The 23,945-nt window shown below is 39.4% G+C and overlaps 1 protein-coding gene across 8 annotated transcripts in view; it reads right to left on the minus strand.

Annotated features, from left to right (window-relative positions):
- Positions 1–23,945, minus strand: part of fam135b (family with sequence similarity 135 member B) — a 40,925-nt gene that overhangs the window by 15,663 nt on the left and 1,317 nt on the right. For 5 of the 8 annotated variants that reach the window (XM_086062600.1, XM_086062598.1, XM_086062599.1 and 2 more), the window contains 6 exons: positions 11,680–11,776; positions 10,350–10,429; positions 5,353–5,495; positions 3,014–3,084; positions 2,735–2,908; positions 2,440–2,566 (listed from right to left, as the gene is read on the minus strand). In XM_086062600.1, coding sequence (XP_085918726.1) covers positions 2,440–2,566; positions 2,735–2,908; positions 3,014–3,084; positions 5,353–5,495; positions 10,350–10,429; positions 11,680–11,776 — 692 coding nt within the window. Of the gene's footprint in view, positions 1–2,439; positions 2,567–2,734; positions 2,909–3,013; positions 3,085–5,352; positions 5,496–10,349; positions 10,430–11,679; positions 11,777–16,740; positions 17,273–18,231; positions 18,334–19,382; positions 19,556–23,945 lie in introns of those variants that run through there. The other 3 variants (XM_086062603.1, XM_086062604.1, XM_086062602.1) reach the window with 3 other exon arrangements.

Consider the following 23,945-nt stretch of genomic DNA (forward strand, 5'->3'; position numbering starts at 1 on the left):
TTGACCAAGCAACCGGTTGCAAGCAACTCACGCTTGAGCATTTTTTTCAAAGACGGAAAGCATCAATCAATACTAAAAAGCGCATTGATGTCGACGATGATGATGACTCCGAGTTTGACGCCAAAGTTGGAAGCCTTGACGCGACTCCTATGACACGTAGTAAGCCTCACCGGCTAAGCGCGGCTAGCGCTGCTAAGGCCGGAAAACGCGCACAATAGCCGGCCGGGTACTTCTACACAATCGGACATTCGATCGGGCGATGGAGAGTTGGCATCGACCAATGCAGATTGATGATGATGATGATGATGAATCCGAGCTTGACGCCAAAGTTGGAAGCCTTGAAGCAACTGCTATGATTACGTAGTAAGCCTCACCGGCTAAGCGCGGCTAGCGCGGCTAAGGCCGGAAAACGCGCACAATAGCCGGCCGGGTACTTCTACACAATCGGACATTCGATCGGGCGATGGAGAGTTGGCATCGACCAATGCAGATTGATGATGATGATGATGATGAATCCGAGCTTGACGCCAAAGTTGGAAGCCTTGAAGCAACTGCTATGATTACGTAGTAAGCCTCACCGGCTAAGCGCGGCTAGCGCGGCTAAGGCCGGAAAACGCGCACAATAGCCGGCCGGGTACTTCTACACAATCGGACATTCGATCGGGCGATGGAGAGTTGGCATCGACCAATGCAGATTGATGATGATGATGATGATGAATCCGAGCTTGACGCCAAAGTTGGAAGCCTTGAAGCAACTGCTATGATTACGTAGTAAGCCTCACCGGCTAAGCGCGGCTACCGCTGCTAACGCCGGAGCTGCACAAGCGGACATTCGATCGGACAATGAAGAGTACCCCGAGTCCAATGCATATTCATCGGAGGAGCGGGTACAGTCTGATCACGGAGAAGACACTGTTTCTGGACTACGATGCCACCATGAATGGAGTGGATAAAATGGATCAGAACATCTCCTACCACCCGGTATAGCAACTGAAGGACACGGGGAAGCGAGACGTAACGAAACCGTAGCATGATCCTGATATTAGACTTGATGACACACTGCAGTATATACTTGCTATTCCCCGGAAAAAAACGGCCTGCAAGAAAGTGGCGCACGCGAAGAGGCAATCTGTTGTGCAAATGCTGTTGCGTCTTTGCACGCAGGAGAGTGTTACAAAAAGAAAAACTGTCGTTGAAACATCCACATATTTGTAAATAGCACCACAGTTGCACACATTTGTAAATAGTTTGCCAAATTGTTGTCAAATTGTTACACTGTTGAATGTAAATAAACGTATTTTGCTATCAAAAAACACTTTTTCATTCTTGGTGGTAGTGTTTTATAGAAGTAAAGCACTATTTAGGTGTTTGTGGCATCATTCATGGACAAAAAGAAGTGTCAAATTCACTAGAATGCATGAAATAATATCGTTTCACTAAAAGCTTGATTTCTCCGTATTTTGGTCCAAAACAGGCGAAATTGGGTCAAACTAACCATTTTCTATTGTTGATTACTAAAGAACGGAATAAGGTAGAAACAAACTCTTTTTTTCTGATGAAAGATGAAAGTCCAATCTTTCATTTGGTAGTACGTGTGTTTCCATAGTCCAAACAGAACATTTTCTGTGGACCTTGAAAGATCAGTCAAAATGCTTAAATCGGCTGGCACTGACGGCATCCCTTTTCTGAAAACGTCTGGCAGTCAAAGAGTTAATAATGTTTTCTTCTTCTTAAAAAAAAAAGAAGAAGTAATTATATTTTTATTTCTTTAATCTTTTTTTTAAAGAAAAAGAAAAGATTATTAAAAATGAGGGGCGTCAGGAGATAAATTATTTATTTTTTTAATCATAAATGACGCATGACTTCACTAGTTAACATTTTTTTAGGTTTTCATACTCAAATGGTACGGCTCAGTGCCAATTCCTTCTAAAATATATCGCTCCAAAAAAGACACATTAGATACATATTTGGAAATATTTCAAAGCCAAAAGGTGCGCTGCTTAATATTTATCGAGGGCCTGAAAATAGACCGGCCGTCCAGGATACTCCCCAAATTCCCGATGGTCAGTCTGCCCCTGACGATTGGATTCAGTTCAATTTGATGCAGAAACAATTCTATCTTGTTAAAGAAGTAAAGTATCAATGTAACAAATTCAGAGCAGATATTTAAAAGTCTGTTAGTCTCCCTCGTCAGATCAGTTAATCCCTGTCATCTGTGTTAGCGTCTGCTTTTTCCAGCCTCAAGTGACCCATTCCGAGGATGACACACACATCCAAGATCTATAATTCCAATTTGGCTGAGCCTTAACGCATCATTACGGCGACCCGATTGCAAACGGCATCCAAATCCATCAAAGTCTGCTGTCTGGGAACGTATCGCGCCGTCGGCCGGAAAACATCGACGTCAACGGGGACTGGACGGACTTCCGAGCGCCGTACCTCGGAGACGACGGGCTTGCAGTAGGCTGCTCCGAACACGAGGTTTTCCACAGAGATGGCAGCTGGCTCACCGGCGCTCTCTGGCGAACCTTTTCCCAGCCAGGAGCCCTTTCCTGTGCGGGCGAAGCTGCATGGAGAAGACATGCTTAAATACGGAATTGATGTCGAGCAAAAACTAGAAAAAAAACCTGATGTTCCCCTGATATCGTATCTTGATGAACGAATGACTAATGAGACTCCATCAGAAGAACCGCCGTTGCTCTTTGCAACGTTAACGCCATGCAAATGCGCTTACCTGATCAGCGGCTGATGCAAGGCAACCAGCGAGGCGTGGATGGAGACCGAAATGACCGACAGGTGGAAGTAGTCGAACATGACAGGAACGTGATGATGCAAGCCTCGCTGCGGGTGGAAGTGGAGGTTGAGGGTGCGGCTGCTGATCAACGGGACCGAGACTATGTCGGCCAACCTGGGAAAGTATGAATACAAATTGTTACAACTCACAAAATGGATTTTTTTTAATCCAGAAATGTCTTCTTTTTTTTTTTTTTTTTCCCCGAGTGGCGACGCCTACTGTTGCTCGTTGTCAGTGAAGTGAAGATCCAGCTTCAATTGGAAGTCCACCTCGCTGAGGGCCTCCTCCACCTGCAAAGACGAGAGCAATTAGAGCGCGCAGACGTCTGCCGAGGAATGAGCGACTGTCCCACGGGAAATGGCGTCGTTCTTGAAGGGACACATTTTTCATCTCGATTTTTTAATTACCGATATTTGCGACTCTAAAATAACCTGATCTGATGAAATTTGAGACAGAAATTTATGGGACTCATCGGAAATATCTGATCAACTTTATGTCCAAACTAGCGGGAAAAGGCACTAAACTACTTCCTGTTTGGTAGCTTGGCAACCGGTTCCAAATATATATATAATATAAATAATAAATCATTGAGTGGTTAAGGTCCTGAATACATTAAAGAAATGCTAATTGAATATATACCCAGTAGGGCTCTGAGGTCTGCAGACTTGGGTTAATTAGCGGAGCCAAGAGTTCAAAGCAAACATGGTGAATCAGCATTTAGCGGTTATGCTGCACGCAAATGGAAGAGGTCAGCCTCAAGTGTAAATGCTTTTAAATTGAAGTCCTTCATTGGATCCCACATTCCTTTGCTATGACTGATTGATTGATTAAAATTAATTCAAATCTATGCTTTTTCCGAATGCATTTATTTCTTTACTTTGCTTTTAACTCATTCAAACCCAAAAACGTATAAATACGTTGTCCTTCACTCCCCAAAAACATATTTATACATTGTTCTTTTTAATCCTAGAGCATACAGAAGGCGTTGGTGCAGCTTCTGACCTGAAAAGGTTGCTTAAGGCAATGGTAGTTGTTACATAAAACGGCCAGCAGGTAGCAGCAGAGCATGAGAGATCAGCCAGGGCCACGTTGCAACAAGCTCTTTTTTCCCCCACTGCTTTTCAACACGTTTGTGAATAATAATGAAACTTAGCTATATTCTAATGTTAATTGCAGCAAAATGCTAAATTTTCCCTGATGAAAGAAGAAACTCTAATGTTGCTTTTTGTAGGTTCCATGTTTGTATAGGAATAGAACACAATATAAAGTGGTCCTTGCAAAATCTGTCAAAATCCAGTAAAACAGCTGGGAGTGAAGGGGGTTGCTTCAATGAAAATAGCTGAGAGTGAATGAGTTGGATGTAAACGCTATAGAAATACAACTGCCTTTCCTTGCCTTGTCTTGCTTAAAACGACGTCCTACATGTCTTCTAACTTATGCAAAGTAAGTGAATTCATGTGCCATAGACTCAAAGGTGCCCATCGCAGCACAAAAACAAAACCGCATGAAAGAGCAGCAGACCAACTAATGGAGTCTTTTGAAGGTTGAAAGTAAAGCAGCCATGTTAATGGATTCACACGGCGGCGGCGGCGGCCCGAGATGAGATTGCATCCCCGCCGCCCTCCGACAACAGCAAACACGGCGATCGTTGCTCTTCGGTATCGACGCCGTCATCGATCAGGCGCGGATTGCACGCACGTACGCAAATGAGGGGGAAACGAGGGGCTATTTTTGTCTGCGCTATCTCCGGATACGAGCAGCAGATAAACCTCCGGAAGGTTAATGAGCCGGGTGCCTTTGGGAGAAGCTCGCTGCTGACACCCGACATGTCTTTAACGCGGCCTGTCTGGCATCAAAAGTATACTTTTATGCAGATTTATATTCTGCACATCCCACCATTTGTCATTCAAATGGTATTTTGTATGAACGATATCTACCTTACTCGTTAGAAAACAAATCACTTCCTGTTCTAATCATCCCTGCTGCTAATACAGTTTTGCGTACGTCACCTTCGCGGCTAACGCAGAAAGCTAAATGACGCGTGTGTCAGGAAACGACGCAATTTTTTTTTATATATATATATATATATATATATATATAAAAAATATATATATATATATAAAAAAATAAAAATAAAGAGCAATGATGATGACATTTCCGAATAAACAATACTGAGCTCTTTATTAAAAAAAAAGAAAAAAATATATATATATATAAAAAAAATATATATATATAAAAAAATAAAAATAAAGAGCAATGATGATGACATTTCCGAATAAACAATACTGAGCTCTTTATTAAAAAAAAAAAAAAAAAAAAAAAAAAAGGAAACGACCCAAAAATATTGGAGTTGAAAATGTGGCTTTGAAGGCCAGCATAACCAGATACACAAAATGATCATATCTATATAAAATCGAGGTTGTAATGTTACATTTAATGAATAAATCAAACAGCATTGTGTATCACCCCCCCAAAATTGGCAATGGAACAAACCCAGAAAGGACACAAAATAGGCGCCCGTGTGCGTGGGAGCACAAAATGTCACCGACGTGACTCACCCTCTCGCCATCCAGCAGCAGATGCACTTTGAAGAGCATGCTGTCGTTGACGGTGATGTCCTCGTTCCTGTAAAGGATCTGGAATATCCGGCTGAACGCGGCGCCGTCGTACACCCCCGGGGAGCTGAAGCTGCATTCGCCCGCTGTGCGACAACACGGCATACATTTGTACATTTTTGGGGGTATTTTGAGTATTTTGGATATATTGTGGCTGGTGTGAATTTGAATCCATCAATATGCGCCATTTGGCAAAGAATAGAGACTAATGGTTTTTTTTCTTCTTCTGGGTGTTACCAGGGCCCCTAAAGTGTCCGTGAAAGGTTTACCTGCATTTGTGGGATAAAAAAATTGTTACATTTTTAATTAGAAAAAATTGTTTTTGTGGACCTAACAGAACAGCTAAAATACAAACCAAAAGTAAAAAAAAAGTTAGTTTTTTTTTTTTTTTTGCCAGCCAAAGACAAAGCATTTTTAAAAGCAACACATTTTTGGAATTGGGACTACATATTCTATCTATCTATCTACATATTTTCCGTGCTCGCTGCCGGCTTTTAGCTGTAAGTTGTGATCAAAAGGAAGTTTTTTCTTAACATTACATTGCTGTTAAAAATCATTTAAGTTGTTGGACTGGTAAACTTTTGTATAAGAAGGAATAAAGATGTCTACGTTAGCTTTTTATGCTAGCTGCCAATACGTAAACCACGACTTGGAAAGCCTGTACTGTGGGAACTCCAGTCGCAACGCAGCAAACACGTCCACGTCAAAATTTAGCAGTAATAGGTTTCATAATAATGCATATATTTGTGGAGACTTGGGTCAAATTGTATTTTACAATTTTTAAAATGACTTCATGTTAAACATTAGATAGCTCTTAATATGAAAAGAAAAATGCACTGAGCTGTCACCAACGTCTTAGAAATGCAATTATGCCATCTAGGAGGCAGAAAAATGACGTAATCACAAATCAATACCATACTTTTTTTTTTGCGTACCATACATATTTTTAATTTTAACAAAATTTTATGACTTAAAAAATTACTGTTTCAATGACTAAAAGATGCAGCCATATTTCTATTAAGAGAGTATAAAAACTTAATTTAATTTAATTTAATTGTATATTTATTAGTTAAACCTTTTTTTATGTTAACAAGATTATGAAAACTGATATAAAATTGAGGATTAATCATGATTTAAATACTGAAGTCATGCAATTAAATACGATTAAAAAATTGTGTTTTGCTTGTTTTTGTTCACTGCCATTGCCATAGACGTCAAAAATTCATTTGAATTATTTCTAGTTTAACTTTTCCCACTTTTGTTAACAAAAGTATAAAAACCTAGATTTGTTTTTGTATTAGAACAGTTATCAAATTTGAGATTAATCGTGAGTTAACTAGTGTCATGCAATTAATTACGCTAAAAAATAAATTAAAAAAATCGCCCGACGTCCCTAATTTAAAAAAAAAATATATATATATATATTTTTTTTTTAAAGAAGAGGTTATTAAAAATTAGGGGCATCAGGCGATTAAAATTTGTAATTGTAATTAATCGCATGACCACTAGTTAACTCATGATTAATCACACATTTTATATCTGTTCTAAATGTACAAAAAAAAATCTAGGTTTTCATACTTTTGTTAACAAAAATGGAAAAAAAAATGTTAAACTCATAAAAATTGTTTAAATGAATTTTTGACGTCTATAGCTGTCAAAGGCAGTGAATGAGTTTTAAGAGTGGACCCAGAGTCTGGACATGAATACATTTTTGGTAGTTTACACTGGTGTAAAACTGTACTGAACGGTTACTAATATATTACATGGAAGCTCATTTAGCAACACTGCACTCCTAAAGCAGAAGAATGGCTTAGACAAATTAAAGCTCCAGAGAGTAAAGCAGCCCGCATAATTGTCTCATAATATACTGTATTAAATAGCCTGCTGCAATCCGGTGGCTGGCTGCGTAGCTCATGGTATTTTCACACAAGCTGCACCGCTGTCCAACTGCGAGCCCCGAGAGGCTTTTGAAACGTCCCGCAGAGACAGTGTGCCTGTTTCGGTCTTCTAGTCTGCTCCTCTCCGCGGGGGATCCCTCCCCGATAATGCTGCCGCTCCCTGTAGCATCAAACAGCCACAAAACGTGGCGAGTGGGAGTGTGGGAGCATGACTCTTGGATGTGTGAAGGAGACTTGAGTGTCAGTTTGCTGCAGTTTGCATCGGATTAGCATTTGAGATGGGATGGGAACTGAAATGTTAACATGCATGAAAAATACTTTTTTATAGACTTGCTTCTTAAATTTAAACATTCTGAGTCATGTTCTTAAAATAGATGAGCAACTATTTATGGCATTATGGTTATTATGGTAACTCAACGGGGTGTCTGCAGATCCTTAAGTCTTAAATCGACAAAATCAGGCTTTGATATAAAGAATAGCTTGTAATCAATAATGCCACAGACACAATAAACTGTTTTTTTTAGTGATTTCGTGTAATTTGCTGACCTGATGGAATAGTCCAAAATGGGTATTGTGCTTTTTGTCATTTTGGGGTCTCGTCGGGGCCCCTGGTGTGTTTTTTGTAGCAAATCTGACGAAGGTGCACCTGATTAAAGGGCCCAAAAATTTGAAAACGATTTTTTTTTTTTCTGGGTGTTACCAGGGCCCCTAAAGTGTCCGTGAAAGGTTTACCTGCATTTGTGGGATAAAAAGAGTTTGTTACATTTTTTTTTATTTGTTTTTGTGGACCCAACAGAACAGCTAAAATACAAACCAAAAGTAAAAAAAAAAAGTTAGCAATTTATTTTATTTTATTTTCTTGCCAGCCAAAGACAAAGCATTTTTAAAAGCAACACGTTTTTGGAATTGTGATTTAATTATAAAATGGGAAAAATCAGCCCTGTGAATTATTATTATTATTATTTTTTGCTATTGCGCCTGATCAAGCTGTGGGCAGTGGTGTGTGCACTGATGATTTTTCTCCATTCCAGGACCCAAAAGTGTGCATAGCCACTTAAAAATAAGCCTCGTCATGACAAAATGGCCCCCGATCCAAACCCCCAAAAGTGCTGACAAAAGTGAAACGGAACCAATTTCATTGAGTGTGACAGAAAACTAAATAAACTAAAAGAACAATGAAGCACAAAGCCAGCTCGCCATTAGTATTAAACTAATTGACCAGGTCAAAACGATAATAATAAACACCATAGGCGTGTTTTTACACAGGCTTTAAACACATGTTGAAAGCAACCAAGGCAATGATCAATCAAAAAATATTACACGCTTATATTCTGTTGCACATTATAGTATTTGGACTCGACTCGTCATGGATGTAACATGTGCGCCAGTCACACATCAAAGGTTTATTGCGTAATGAAACGCTTCCGTCTGTACACGTTTTGGGGGCGTTATCACATCCTGCACTTTAAAACTTGCTGAAATGCCCCGAAGCTTTCGTCGCAGTCATTCTACGCCAGAAATAATCTTCTTACAGCCTCTGGTATGCTACATCTGCTGTGTATTAACAGTGTGTGTACACCGGTATATATTTGTGTGTGTATGCCTCCCTGTCCCTATCAATAAAAACCCACAAAAACTCTCAGAGTACAATTGCTCTTCATGATACTGTGACATTGCACCTTGAAAATCATGATGTTATTGCCAGTGAATGGCCATCATTAAACGCTTCAGTTGAGTGTTTGGCGCAATCCGTCATACACACGATGAGATCGTCTGGGGCCCAATAACTGAAATGTCGAGCATGCACTTTGAGAGAGAGATCACAGTAAAGGATTATTTCCTGTTGCTGCGTATGATGAATACCCCCCCCCCCTACCCCCCGCCCACCCCCTCGCTCTCAAATCGAGGTGAACGGGCTTAATTCATGACCTTGTAAAAGCAGCCGAAAAACAAGACAAGCTGGTTAATGTTGTGCACAACTTGTAAATTATCAGTATTGTATAATTGTATCGTGTAAAATAGCATTTAATATAAATATTTTGGTTTCTAGAAGAAGACTTGAAATGACACAAATAAGTCAAATGAATTTTTTATATTTGTATATTGGTCCACAAACTGATCAATCTGATTGGGCAGCTTGTGAGGAAGTGCTGCTTCCATGAACGAAAACAGTCAGTGCTCTCTTTATGGTGGCCCACCCCCCAATCGACAAAATAGTTTTGGGGTATGAAAAACTGCCGTCTCATCTCATCGTCTCAATTTTCCATTAGCCACCCCTGTTAACAAAATGATTTTGGTTCATGTTGTCGAATTTTGTACGCATCCCTAATTTTTTACATTTATGAAATCAATAAATCACAGCTAGATAAATGACTGCTTATAATTTACGTCTTATTTTAAAATCCCACACAAACCACAGACTGAGGTAAGAAAATAACTTCACACATTGATATTTGTATCAGACTATTCCTGCCATCTCACCGACAAACGACATCAATCAAAGTCATAACCACACGCAGACACCCGCTGCTTGAACACACCAAATTCTAACGATATTCCAAAAAGGTCTCGCAATAAAAAAAAAAGCCCTCTAAAAGAACAATGCCCTTAGTAGAAGCCAGATCCCGACAATTCGACAAACACACGCACACACACACAGAGACACGACTCGCCAGGCCCGGAGAAGCTAAAAATAACTTATTACTGTGAATCATTATTGCCAGTGAATTGGCTTTCCTGGATTGCTGGAGAAGCAGATTGTAAGGCTCGGTCGGGGAAGGTTGCGCGAGAAAAAGAACGCAAGATGTCAAGTATGTAAATTGAGCGCATATGATTGTATTTCAGATTTGCAAGAGGAGGAAAGTCATCATGTGGATTCAGAAAAGGCTGAATGAACATTGATTGCTACAGAAATATGCTACAACCGCCATGCTGGGAGCCAATTTGGCAGGTTAGGGATTATGCCCACGTTGTATTAGATGTTTATAAATTATAATTGTTGAAAGATACTGTATTAGATGCAAATAAATCATTGGCACTCACCTGCATTATCTTGCGTCGTCACTATTAACCTGTGGAGCACGCGAGGGGAGACCTTCAACCCTGTTCGCACCTGGTAGAACCTGATGGAGGACATCATAGATATAAAATGCATGCATAAACACATTTTTACGTAATTTAGCATATTTTTCGTATTTGTTGATTTGTCTTGATAGCCATCATAATGCACTTCAAATTAAGAGCTGTTAAGTTAACTATGCGAAAGCACTGATTAATTGAGTATTCTGTGCTGTGGTACGGTATGTGCAATATAGTGGGCTGCGCAGGGCAGCATTTCCGAAAACATTTATAATAAAAAAATGTAATTATATATATATATATATATATATATATATATATAAATAAAATGTATATTAAAACTATTTGATTTTAAGAATTTTTTGGGGGGTTTGACAAATATTTTTCAATGTAAATTAAGAGGCCATAGTTTCTTAAATCATCCAAAAATGACTGTCCTTGACGCAAAAAAAATAAATTAAAAATAAATAAATATATATATATATATATATATATATATATATATATATGAGGAAATATAATATTTTTCTTGTTTCACTGCCTGCATAAATCAATGTGAGCATATTCACATTTAGTCAATTACTGCATATTATTATGAGATAGCTCGGAGGCAAAGAACAGATTCATATTAATGACATCACTAAGTGCAGCAGTAATAATATGAATATGGTGCTAATTGTGATTGCCTCCGTTCCATTCTAATTTGCACTTAATCACTGCATTTAAATCAGCCAGTGTACATTCAGACAAGGATTAACATTGATTTTAGCTATTGCATTACAGCATAACAAAATGCTGTTGGTTTTTCTTCAGTCATCTTTACATTAAGATTTAATCAGGGCAAGTGTTTTACATTATGTCTGTCCTATGTTATATTAAAAAAAAAAAAGCACAGCAAATGCTAAAATAGTAAAAATGAGACTGAAAGGATTAGTACAATGTTACTCCTAATAAATTGTCTCCATTTAATTATTGTATTAAATTGTGCCGCTGGCCCTGCAGATACGCGTTATTGCCTCGATCTCATACATAATATGAATATGTGCGCTAATAAGTCATCAGCATGGAGCAAGGTGGAAGGTGCTGGCATTTTCATTTGCAGACAAATTGGATTTTAAAGTCCGCACTGTGTGTCACTTGTAGGTTAAATCCATTAGTTAATGAGAATGGCGGCAATAACTATAATGGCGAAGCAAGTCTGTCGTTTCACGCCACTGCACTAGCGGATGTGCAGAACCGACATCAAATGCATACATTTGACCGTTCAGTATATGCAGTGTAAAATATTTCTTACCCTCTCTGAAAAAGATCCACGTTATGGAATTTGTGCAACTCTACGGAAAACTCCAAAGTTCCCTGGACTTCAGACATGATATGATCCCAGTCATCACCTGTCAAAAACAAAATATTTCAGTTCTGCCGCAGCGTCACAAATGATCACGATTGGTCGATCCGGCGTTGGACTGCGTTTCACAATGAGCAAAAAATAAACGTCGTTGCATCTTTACACTTTAGAATACAAAATACAAGTCACTCTGGTCCTCTTGAGGGAGGGGGGGGAGCATTTACACCTAAAAATATCATCATCGTACTTACTGTATTCACAGACAGCCTGAGGCCGAACTGGCACCGACACAGCAGCATGTTTGTTTTCTGTTTAACCAACAATGTCTGGATCCCATTTGCACAAAAACAGACATGGATTTATATTCTCCAGGACACGGCTAAAATTTGGGCAAGTGAACAGGCACTTAAGAGACAAACAATATTCAGATGTAAAACTTATACGCTAAATGTATTAAATAGCTCCAAAATTTGCATAATTTAAAAATTAATGAGATCATCTGTATAAAATACGATTGAGGCAATGGGATTGGATAAAATATTAGTTCTATTTATAGCTACAAATTAAACTTAAAAAGTTGGTTGCTTCTATTAACTGAAAGACAAGCCAGAAGAATAATGGTGATTAAAAATAAATAAATCCCAATCTGTTTATATTCTACTTTCATTTCAAAACAAAAAAAAATGCTTCTTATAAGAGCCAAATATTAATCTCATATCGACTGGCAGGTGGAAATATACTGAAGAGGCAAGAAAACGCCAATAGCAACTGTTCTCTCTCTTATTTGCTGACTCTGCACTTGGCTTGACAATGACAGGACGCTTGGCAGCTCCAAAGAACAGAAGCATTGCGTTCAAAGACAAACACAATCCTTTTGCTCATAAAAAGCCGTTAAATTCTTTTTGCTTCTCAATCATTTCCATTCATTTTGCTGCCTCCTCCTCTGGAATGTGTTAAGTGGGCAGAGAGCAGTCGATTGAACATCATGTACTGCCAGTAAAGACTTAACACGGTCTTCCCCCCCCCATAATAATCTCTTTATAATGTGCTTGTTACATAACACACACACACAGGCAGACGTCACAGATTTTATTATTAGGCTCAGCTTGAAAAAAATTCATCAATAAGTTAATTATGTCAGCAAAGCATGCTGACAAGAGAGGCCTGCGACTGCCATTCGTTCACCTGCGATGACTTTCATGATGCAACACGACCGCATGAGAAAAATATTGATTTGTTCTCAAAAGAAGAAGTGGTGTGTAGAAAATAGATGGATAGGTAACTCTAACACAGTCCTACGCCACAGAAAAACTACAACCAAAACAAAAACTCAGGTGGCCCAAGTCTGGCACGACGCGTGGTCAAAAGATGCGCAGAGGCAGGTTTGACTCTGTGTTGGTATTTTCGCATGCAGCTTGGCGGATTTAGAAATGGCCATTTTACACCATTGCGGCCACATCCACAAATAAATTAATTCATTCATTACAACTAATAAAAATTATCCATCCATCCATTTTCTTAAAGGTGAGGTCTTTAGTTTTCACTCAGAAATAAACACTTCTTAAACACTGGATGTATTCACATCATCCTTCTCAATCAACACCTCTGGGCTGAATTTTGCCATTTTGTTGTGTTTTGCCATGAGAGGGACGTTTGTGGGCGGAAAGTCCATGTTTACCCCTCCAGCCAATCACAGAGCGTGGGTGGGGGGGGGGGGGCAATGGCAGACCGAAGGCAGGCGCAATGTTGACAGGAAGAGTTGGGGTTGAGCCATGGGAGGAGTCAGTTTTGAATTGGTTGTTTACAAACACAAACGGACTAAACTAAAGACCCCAACCTTACACCCTGAACTGGTTGCCAGACAATCGCAGATAATAATAATAATAATAATGATGATAATAATTGTAGGAGCCATTTGGTGTTGTAGAATGTGGGTCACCAAGATGACCTTTACGTGTCACCGTTGTTTCCTACGCAAGCCAGCAGGTGCTCATCAGTTGCAGTTGTGTAATTAGACTGGGAGCAATACAGTTTTTAGACCGCTGCTCGGGTTTGGGCGCATTGTGCTGATTACTGGAAAGATTTGAACAGATTTTGTAGCACTTGAAGCTCGTGAGTAAATACATGTCTTGAAGGTAACACAGCAACAGACTTGTTTTTCCACGCGATCAATCACGTCAAACACTTCAACAGAATCTGCCTGCCTTACAAATTCACATTAGACTACCTGCGCCAATTCTTAGACGTGGTTACGGCAGGCGAACGATATGCCACTAAAATGTCAAATCCATCAGACGCATGTCAAAATTTTTTTAACCAAATCTCCAAATAAGCGCATCGGGGTCTGTGTCTGCCAGTTTTCACCGTAACGTTCCATTTAAACACAGCGATTTGCTGGCAACCCGAACAGTATAGCAAACGGATGGATGGATTACATACTGAATAGCATTCTCAAGGCAGTTTTCTCAGCACTTAATGAAGCGTCCAGTGAGTATAGTTCTACACAGCCAGAGGTCATCCCGGTATAATTACACCTGAGGACACTGCGGCCATGCCCTCAATTTGAATTATTATTATTATTATTATTTATTTTTTTAAAGAAACCAACATATCCCTTAATAAACAATTGCCCGCTCATGCCGGTGGGATTTGATTGCATTTTTGTGCTGTTGCACTTCCCAGAAACTAAAAGAGGAGACGATGTGTCCTTGGCAGGAAAACACTAAGCCAGAAATCATGTGATGTCATAATCTTTGCTGAACCACCCCCCCCCCCCCCCCACGCTACCCGATTGCTGGCGTTTTAAGCTCTTACAACGCAGCGTTTGGACATGGACGTGTGTCATCTCCGCAAATCCATCCTTTGGTGGCGTAACGTGACATTTTCGCCACCTTCCACTCCCCAAGCTCGTAGTCGGCCGCCTCTCGGCAAACTTGTTGGCGCGCCATTCCATCAGTCATGCGCTCGGAAGGGCATGACTGTGACTATTTGTTCTGCAGCCCGTTGCAACGCGCTGACGTGGTCTTGTGCTGTTGCAATCCCGGCAGCAGCAGCAGCAGCAGCAGCAGTCACATGAGAGCAACACTGCTACAGGAACGCAACACGTAATCTCGTCGCGGTTGGCCGCCTCTACATTCTCGGACCACAAAGATGGCCGTGCAGATGTTTGGGACTGTGGAATGGCCGTGGATCTAATAATAGACAACACTGTACGGCTTTATAACGCGAGTCATCCTTTACTTGTTACATTCAGTTGTACTTAGAAAGAACAAAGTCATTATGTCTCCTTTACTTCCGCCATTAAAAATGACTACTAATCTAATGTTTGGTGAGGCAAAAATGATAATGACAATTCAGTTTTACACCAATCCCCCTGCAAATAGGAACAATTGACATCCACCTAAAAAAAAAAAAAAAAAAAAGTTTGGCTATAAATGTCACAAAATGGTGGTAAAGCACTATTTCTATTAGACAAGGCTACGGTCTGAGTAAGTAAAGCTTCTCACTTCAGCCACAAAATGGCACAAAAGCAGTTTTTTAAAATGTATTAGACATGGCTATGGCTTCAGCACAAAAAAAAGTAAAGAGTTGAGTTTTTCGGCAAATATCGGGACATGTTCCCAAAAAGTCAACAAATAGATGTATTTGGTAACGCATGCATTGATTAATTTGCTACATTATCAAAGTATGACGTCGTTTCGAGCCATGGCGGTGGTCAGAGCTGTTTGTTGGTCAATACACATGCGGCAGAAAATTTAAGCAGTTTGAACAAAAACGGCGAGGAGGAGGATTTTGTTTTTCATGTTCTAAAGGATGAATAGATTGGGAATTTTTCAAAAGTACTTAATTTGAACCAAACTTTCAGTGAATCCATTTGAGTTTTATATTTCAAAATAGTGATGGGCGAATACCGATACCAGGTATCGTGTCGGGCCGATACTCAGTTTTGTCTGTTACTTGCAATGGCGATACGAGATACCAATATTGACCGCTCTTCTAGTACCGTTTAATGATCAGGAAGTAGAAATGAGCAGAATTTTAAATTGCCGTTAATTTCATGCAATTTTCAGGAAAAATGCTACATTGGGTTATATAGGTTTTTCTTTAAAACTATGTCATAGTTTTTGGGAAAGTTTATGTACCAAAAGTACTACTGGTATCGGTATCTGTGACTATTAAAGAGTTGAGCCCCAACAAAATTGGTCTCAAACATCATATTAGACATGGCTTTGGCCTGAGCAAAAAAAGACAGTAAAAGTTGAGCTTTTCATCAAATAACAGTGCATGATTTATGTTTCCTCAAAAGTAGAAGAATCTGTAAATTTGTGACTACCAAACTGCAAATATGAGAGTATTCACTCCTATTAAAGCCTTGGCGGAGGTCCGCGCTGTTTGTTAGCACACGTATGCTAAAATTTGGCGTAGATCTTGTTTTCCATAGTCTAGTTAGTGAGTTCAAAAATACCTTATTTAAAGCAAACTTTTGATATTGGTCAATGAAGAATCCATTTTAATTACAGATAAAAAAAAATAATAATAAAAAAAACTTATTTTGGTTGTATGGGATTTTTGGTAGCATTTGTTCGATGTTGACCAATTTGACAAAACTTTGCAAAATGGCAGGCCAAGGGTGGCGAAAGAACATTTTGGTGTAGATGTTTTCTTTTCTTTTTTTCCACTTTTACAGCACTTAACAGATTGCAGTTACGGTATATGTAAATGAGCATCATCTATCTTTAGTTGAGGTCTTCCAGTTCCATGACTTGTGGTTGACCCAACAGTGATGCATTCGAGTAAAAAAAAAAAAAAATGCGGGAAGTAGAACGCAAGCATTATAGCTGTTGCCAAAAATAGCTGCTCGCGATGTACAGTATTAATCATTTGAAATGATCATCTCTAATTAGTCATTTTTGCCTTTCACGCCGCTTTGTCCCACACGGACCGACCCGCCGCACGCGCGCACGTGCAAGCGCCAGCAATGCGGACAAGCGCAAAGTCCGACATCGTTACCTTCGCGGCGATCCAGGAAGTGAGACGATCCAGGGAGTTAATGCAGATGGACGCGCTCCTGTGCAATGTTTATATCTCCGCTTGCACCGTTCCTGCTGCTGCTGCTGCTGCTGCTGCTGTTGCCATGGTTATTCATCCAGACCCTGCGTGTACCGCAGTCCCCCCGCTTTCCCTCTCTCTCGCTCTTCATCAATCCGCGTCTCTCCCATCCACATGGAGAGGAGGAGGAAGAGGAGGAGGGGATATCAAATTCGGCCGTCTGTTGCTTAATCCGCCTTTGTCCTCGCCCTCCAGCATCCAGTCCACTCGCGGAGGGGCCAGGGTACGCGCGGCTGCGGTATTAATAGTAAAGCGTGCAGACAGCGGCGGTGTGCGCGTGTTGTGTGTCCTGCTGCTGCACTCTGGCATCGCGCGGCCAGCCAGCCAACCAGCCGGCTGACATCAGAGCCAGCCCACTAAAAGCTGAAGTGAGCCTTCAAATGAGGAAAGGAAGGAAAAGGGATTCATCGTGCTCGCCGTGTGTCGATGCAACCTGTTAAAGAGCAACATAGTCGATGAGTTGCAGGAAGAGTATGGCAATGTTTGTTACAACAATCCTGATGGTAAATTAACTCCATGGACGGCTATAAACGTCAAAAATTCATTTGAACTATTTATTAGTTTCACTTTTTTTTCCCCACTTTTGCTAACAAGAGTATGAAAACCTAGATTTTTTTTATTGTACATTCAGAACAGATATAACATTTGTGATTAATCGTGAGTTAACTAGTGAAGTCATGTGATTAATTACAATTTTAAAAAATTAATCGCCTGACGCCCCTAATTTTAATTAAAAATATTAAAAATAAGACGATTAAAATGTGTAATTAATCTCATGACTTCAACAGTTGACTCACGATTAATCACTCATTTTATATCTGTTATAAATGTACAATACAATTTTTTCTAGGTTTTCATAAAAAATTAAATTAAATGAAAAAAAATTTAAATTAAGAGAAATAGTTCCCATGAATTTTTGACGTCTATAGTCGTCAATGGCAGTGAATGAGTTAAGTGCAATAAAGGAGTAGATGTAACGTTAAAAAATAAAAAAAAATCTACAAAACAACGAAGAAAGTTGGGTTGTTTTGGATTTTGGGTTGTTTTCTACAAACAAACAAAAAGAAGAAAGAAAAGAAAAAGGGTTTCTCCAAATTGATCCAAGTAGATGGTATGGGGGCTTATTTCAATATATTGGCACAAACCATATAAATAACCCAAAGTTGGGTTAGCCATTTCACCCAATTCTGCTTACTATTAAACCACCCGTTGTAAGAGTGTGTTTTTAGTTTACACAGTCTCTTGCCACAATGTTTAATATTTCTGTAGCCCTGTTCGAATGAATTAGAGACGCATATTCGAAACAGCTCTATACAAAAATAAAAATAAATCACAAAACCCCCGAAGACAGGAATTTCTAAATTCAAGTGAAGCGGCATTATTAACATGTACCGTATATCCCCCACAGTCTTGTCTATTCTTGTGTAAACAGCAGTGACGTGAGGCTCCAGACGGAGTGACTTGATGAGTTCAAGGACAGTGCAAGTGACAATTCTGATAATGGAAAATAGACAAGCTGACGGTGGATGGATTGATGAACAAAACATTCAATCATTCTTTGATTCCGCACTCGTGCGGCTTCTTTAAGATACGTGCCGCGCCGCGTTATTAGCGCTCGCCTCCCATCTTCACCTTGCTTTTAAAAAAAGCCAAAGTCAATGGCGGCTTTTCTCGCATGGCATTCTGCCATCAGCTCGGAGCACTCTTGATTAAGGATGGAGGGCTATTGATTGATTTATTTTTTCTTTTCCCAAATGTCCGCCGGCCGACTATTTAGGATGAAAAAGCCTGGCAGGATTTTCAGAGGATACAGACTTCCAGGTCATCCAAAACAGGATAATATCAGTGACCACTACTTTTAATCTCATTTTATTAGAATCACATTTTATTAGATATTATTTCTTTATGGCGTGCCTCACTGTTCTAAGGTTGCCAGAATGTTCAGATTATTAAACCGGGCCTGTCTGAGAACCTTATGATCATATAGTAGTTATTTAGTTAAGGTCTTGCTACGTTTTTGTTTTATATCTATAGATAGAGAGAGATTTTGTCCAATTCCTTCTCTCTCTTTTTTTCCTTGAGAGAGCACAGTATTGTTCATTTGGTATAAACTATAATCTCTAATTCTATACATTAGTTTTTTGTTTTTCTCTTTTCTTATTTTTTCCTATCTTTTATGTCATTATGATTGCGCCCTGTTGTATTTTTTTTTTTGTGTTGACCCCCTTGTAAACGAGATGTTGCATCTCAAGGGGGCTCATCCCATTTCCAATAACAAATTATCTAAATGTTACAAGATATGTTTTATTGATTTATTGTGAAAATCATACTACAGGTATCACCTAAAAGTGATATTTTGGGGGACATTTTTAAACACCCCTATTAATGCAAGCTGATGTTTAGGTTATACCAGAGAAAAATGTTATTCCTTATTTCCAGGGGAAATGGGTGCAAATCTGCATTTTAAGACTAAGCTCGACTTAACATGCCGTGAACTTCTCATACAACAAATGCATTGTGATATTTGATCAGAGCATACTGACCTGATTGCAGTCCACCTTGCAGATGCGACCACGTAACCTTCGGAGTTTGCGTGTGCTTCAACTATTGTGACTTTGACATTTACAAGGAGGATCCGGCTGGAGTCCAACTCAAGGGCGGAGCTTGTTACATCCACAGGTCATGAGCGTGCTAGTCATGAGGCCTGATAAAATGAAAACAACAAAAAAAAAAGTTGTTCCCCCGACCCCCACCCCCCCTCCCCTCTTACTGCTGCCTCTGTCTGTGCTTGCTCCAACTCTCAATTATGTTAACTGGACACATGATCTCCTCAAAAACTCTATCATTGGCCATTATATTATCTTTATGTTAAAATAGTTGCATTTTCTTATCTCACAAGAAGCTGTTTAAAAAAAAAAAGGTCTGTCTTAAAAATAAATAATGCTCACCTTTGATTGGTACTATGAGTCTCCTGCGGCTTTAGACCAAGTTGTACGCCTTGTAAAAACCACTACGATAACTTTTTTTTTTCTTTTAGAGCAAAATGGTCTTTGTCCAAATTATGGCCCGGGGGCCATTTGTGGCCAACCATCCATTTTCTAGCGGCCCTCAGCATAAATAGAAATGTACTTTTTTGACATTTTTTAAATATCCCCCATGGGTTCGACACATCTCCAAACTAATACATTTGACTTTTAGAGCTTTTCTAGATATGTTTAAAAAAAAAAAAAAAAAAAAAAAAACTTTACTTTATTTTATTTTGCCTCATGATTTAAAATATTTCAGTTCAAGTAAAAATTATTTTCTCATCTTTATGCTGTCTGTATTAAGGTCTGATTTGTGAACATATCACATTAATGATTAACTAAAATCCTCAAGTCAACACTACTTACATTTTAAAAAATCTTTTTTTTTACTGATTAGTCTTGCTTTGGTTCTGAATGTGGCGATCTGCTCAGGGCAGGGGCAGTTCTATTCTAGTGGGATACAGGGCTGTGGGCCACCCCAAAAATCCCCCCCCAAAATAAAAAAAATCCCAAACACCTTTAAGACTTGTTTTAAAAACCAATGCTAAAATCACTATAATACATAAGTGCTTGACAAAGTCGGACAATGTCAAATTGGGTTTGCAATCTTCCATTTCTCTATATGTGGCCCTCAAAGGAAAACGTTTGGACACCCCTCTCTCGTTTCTACAAAGCACCTGTTGACAATGGGAACTTTTTGCAGACAGTCAACACAGCAGGGCAACATGCATGCCAACGCGCGATTATAAAATGCACGTATCATCACCGGCGCTCTGCTTCTTCACTATTACGAGGATAATTATTAAGAGAATTACACACGGGCCGCACATGTTATTAGGGGGCACCCAAGAGAGGCAAAAAAAGAAAAGAAAAAAAAGAACCAGTTTACACATATGGGCCCCAGGGCTCTAGCATCTTTTTAAGTGTCAGTAATAAAAAGGTTGCCACCACCTCCCCAACAACTCCTGGCCAATGGGAGGCCATTAAGCAAACTTTTATTTGGCCTCCGAAAACGATTGAACATCCCCTGCGCGGTCGCTGGCACTCACTCGTCAACATGCGCAGGTAGGACCCGGCTGAGGGGTGGCGGATTCTAATTTGACTTGCAGCTCCAGCATCCGAACGGCACCGCCGATCCTCCATCAAACATGGCCTTCTGCTCCGATGCTTTGATGAGGTAAATAACTCACGTCAGATCAATGTCAAGGCTGCTCGTCACTCAACTTTAGGGTCATTTTGCACAAAGAGCCACCCTGGAAGGTTATTTTAGATTTGGTCAATTATGGTGTGAAACTGAAATTCCTGCCAGGAAAACGAATGGGGAATCCTTTGCAAAAGCTCTCGTAGCACGAAAGGACAAATGAGAAACGACATGACTTGGATTATACAACATAACTAGTGATATAAAATAATGTAAGATATTTTGCAAGCTATTGCAGGTTGTCAATAGGTGAAGGACTTGAACCAAAACTTAGAGGCAACCTCAGATGATCTTAAATGGAAGCGATTTTAAGCTGGTTTTGTTGTTTTTTTCTTCTTCTGCAAAATGATTACATTTTTGGGCGTGTTCCATGTCAAGATCTTAAAATGGCCTAAGGGACTGCTTAGGGTCTTAGTTTAAACACATTTAGGTGATATGAAGGGCCTGTTAAATAAGATATTGGTTTACTTTATTTGGGAAGTAGAAAGAAGAAGAAGTTATTTTACATTTAGCTCCAAAAGTGGACATTTTGAGGTCAGAGTCCAGAGAAATTGTAATTTGTAGCAACACTTGGGGTGGTTCCTATTGATATTCTGCATTAATTGCACTTTACTATGAAAGAGGGTGTTCACTTTTCATCAATACGCTGCTTCCATTCAAATGCTAATCAGCAAACATGAGAGAGAATTGCACGTCTCCATTGCTGTTACCGAAATGAGAATACAGTATTAGCATTTTTGAGAGCACAGTGAGGCTTGCTCAACTTTCAAAAATGATTATAATTAACCAGAATGGCATATCATTATCATATCATAAATTTGTGTCTGATTCTCTGGGAAAATATGTGATACAATCTTAATGATTCTAATGCTTACACGTTGCCCAACTTTATTAAACACGCTAAAAATAATCAATTAGGCAATTATGTATTACTGTAGTTATTTTAGCAGGTTTCAGGGATGGGATGTACCAATTACAGGCCGTATTTCAAGGTATCATTTTCACGATGGCAGCCGACGTATCGACCACCCTCTCCTGTGTCCGTTTTACAATCAGGAACTACAAATTTGAAGTATTGAAAATTGCCATTAATTTCATGCAATTTTAAGGAAACATTTTATATTGGGATATAAAGGTCTTTAAAATGATCTAGTCCAGAGTTTTTAGTTATTTTTTAACAGCCGTCTGAAAATATATCCACATTCATAATAAAAGCAAGAGCAATTGGTGATATGATGTCAAAAGTTATTTCTTATAGATGTAGAGGGCCGCTAGAAAATGGACAACGGGGCCGCAAATGGCCACTGGGCCATATTTTGCACACCACTGTTCCAAAGGGATCATGTGAGATGTGGTGGCCTTTTCCTCATTTATGCAGTGTGCATAATTTCTCGCCCACATTGCAGAATTAATTTGTCTTGTGTGAATATGAATGTCTTAAAAAAATATATAAATAATAATTGTTACATTCCGTTTTCCAAGCGTCAAATATCACACACGAAACAATTAAGGCGTCAACTCTGATGTGATAATGTGAGACAAATGGTTGGAAGAAAAGCTTGTCACCACCTCTCATTATCACCGACAACCTTAATTCATGCAAGACTTGTTCCAAAAAGTGCATTTATGGAAAAGTGACAGATGCGCTGGTACACCTTAGAGACGGACCGAGGTAAAAAAATAAGATGCCATTGGGACCCCTTGGGGGAGTTTGAAGACTCTCTCTTCTCTGACGTCTGGCCCTGCAAAGACCTTGCTGCCGACAAGGCCATCAGTCAGCTCTCTTGGCATTTCGCTCACACGTACGTTTACACCGAGCTGCAAGGGAGTTAACACCGAGAGAGGTTAGGCCCCTTGACGACAACGCCGGAGCATCGGCAACTCTTTCAGAACGAGTGCTGTATATATCTCTGGATGGATTTGGGAGTGGAAAGATTAGTCAAGAAGAGAATTTTAAATACTGAATTTTTTTTTCTTTTTACTTATTGGAAGACTAATTTTGGCACTAATTTGTATAACACGGTTATTTGATCATTTTTCTTTCTTCCTCTTTCTGCAATTTATTTATTATTATTATTATTTCTGTAAAAATAAATACCAAGTAATCATACAAGTAATCGAAAAAGTAATTAAGCAAGTAATTAAAAAAAGTAATCAAAAAATCAAAACAGTAATCAGATTCATTACCTTTAGCAAGATAACTCCTCCAGGTGTTATTGCAGCCATAATACTTTTAATCACCCTTCAAAAAGGGCAAAATTGAAGTCAGCCCACTTTAGTGGCAAGTGACACTAATGAAGAGCTTTAATGCATCACACAGAGATCATTTTTTAAGCTTCTTCCCATATTGTGCACGCATTTACAGTATGTATATTAGATACAAGTTGTCTGGAGTGTATTTGCACAGCAATGCCAATGCAATGTTCACCTTCAGTTGTGAATGATTTTTTTCTCCCTGTGCAGATATCAGCCATGTTCTGCGACGGCATGGAAATACTCGCCTGCCTGCATGGCCCTTCTGGCCCTCCTGCTTGCTCCTGCACTTGGACGTAAGTCACCGCACAACGTGACACGCATTATTAATTTATATTTACAAAACCTTTCATAAAAATTTGGTTGACACCCCTGAATAAGACTGTACCTAATGAAGTGGCCAGTCCACGCATCTGACTAAAGTTCAATCATGCCAGGTCATCTAACATTAATCCACCGAGCAAAAGGGCCCAAATTAGCAGCCATGCTTTTGGTGGTCTGTGTCATGCACAGGATTAAATCCGATTAAAAATCCCCACCTCTGACAATCTCGTTGTTTGCACTTGTTTGGGGGAAGCCGTAAATGTAATATGACTGCAGTAAGATTATATTATATTATTTCAAAA

The sequence above is a fragment of the Leptonotus elevatus genome, chromosome 19, assembly GCF_054856555.1.
Source record: "Leptonotus elevatus isolate MCC_2025b chromosome 19, RoL_Lele_1.0, whole genome shotgun sequence".
NCBI lineage: Eukaryota > Metazoa > Chordata > Actinopteri > Syngnathiformes > Syngnathidae > Leptonotus > Leptonotus elevatus.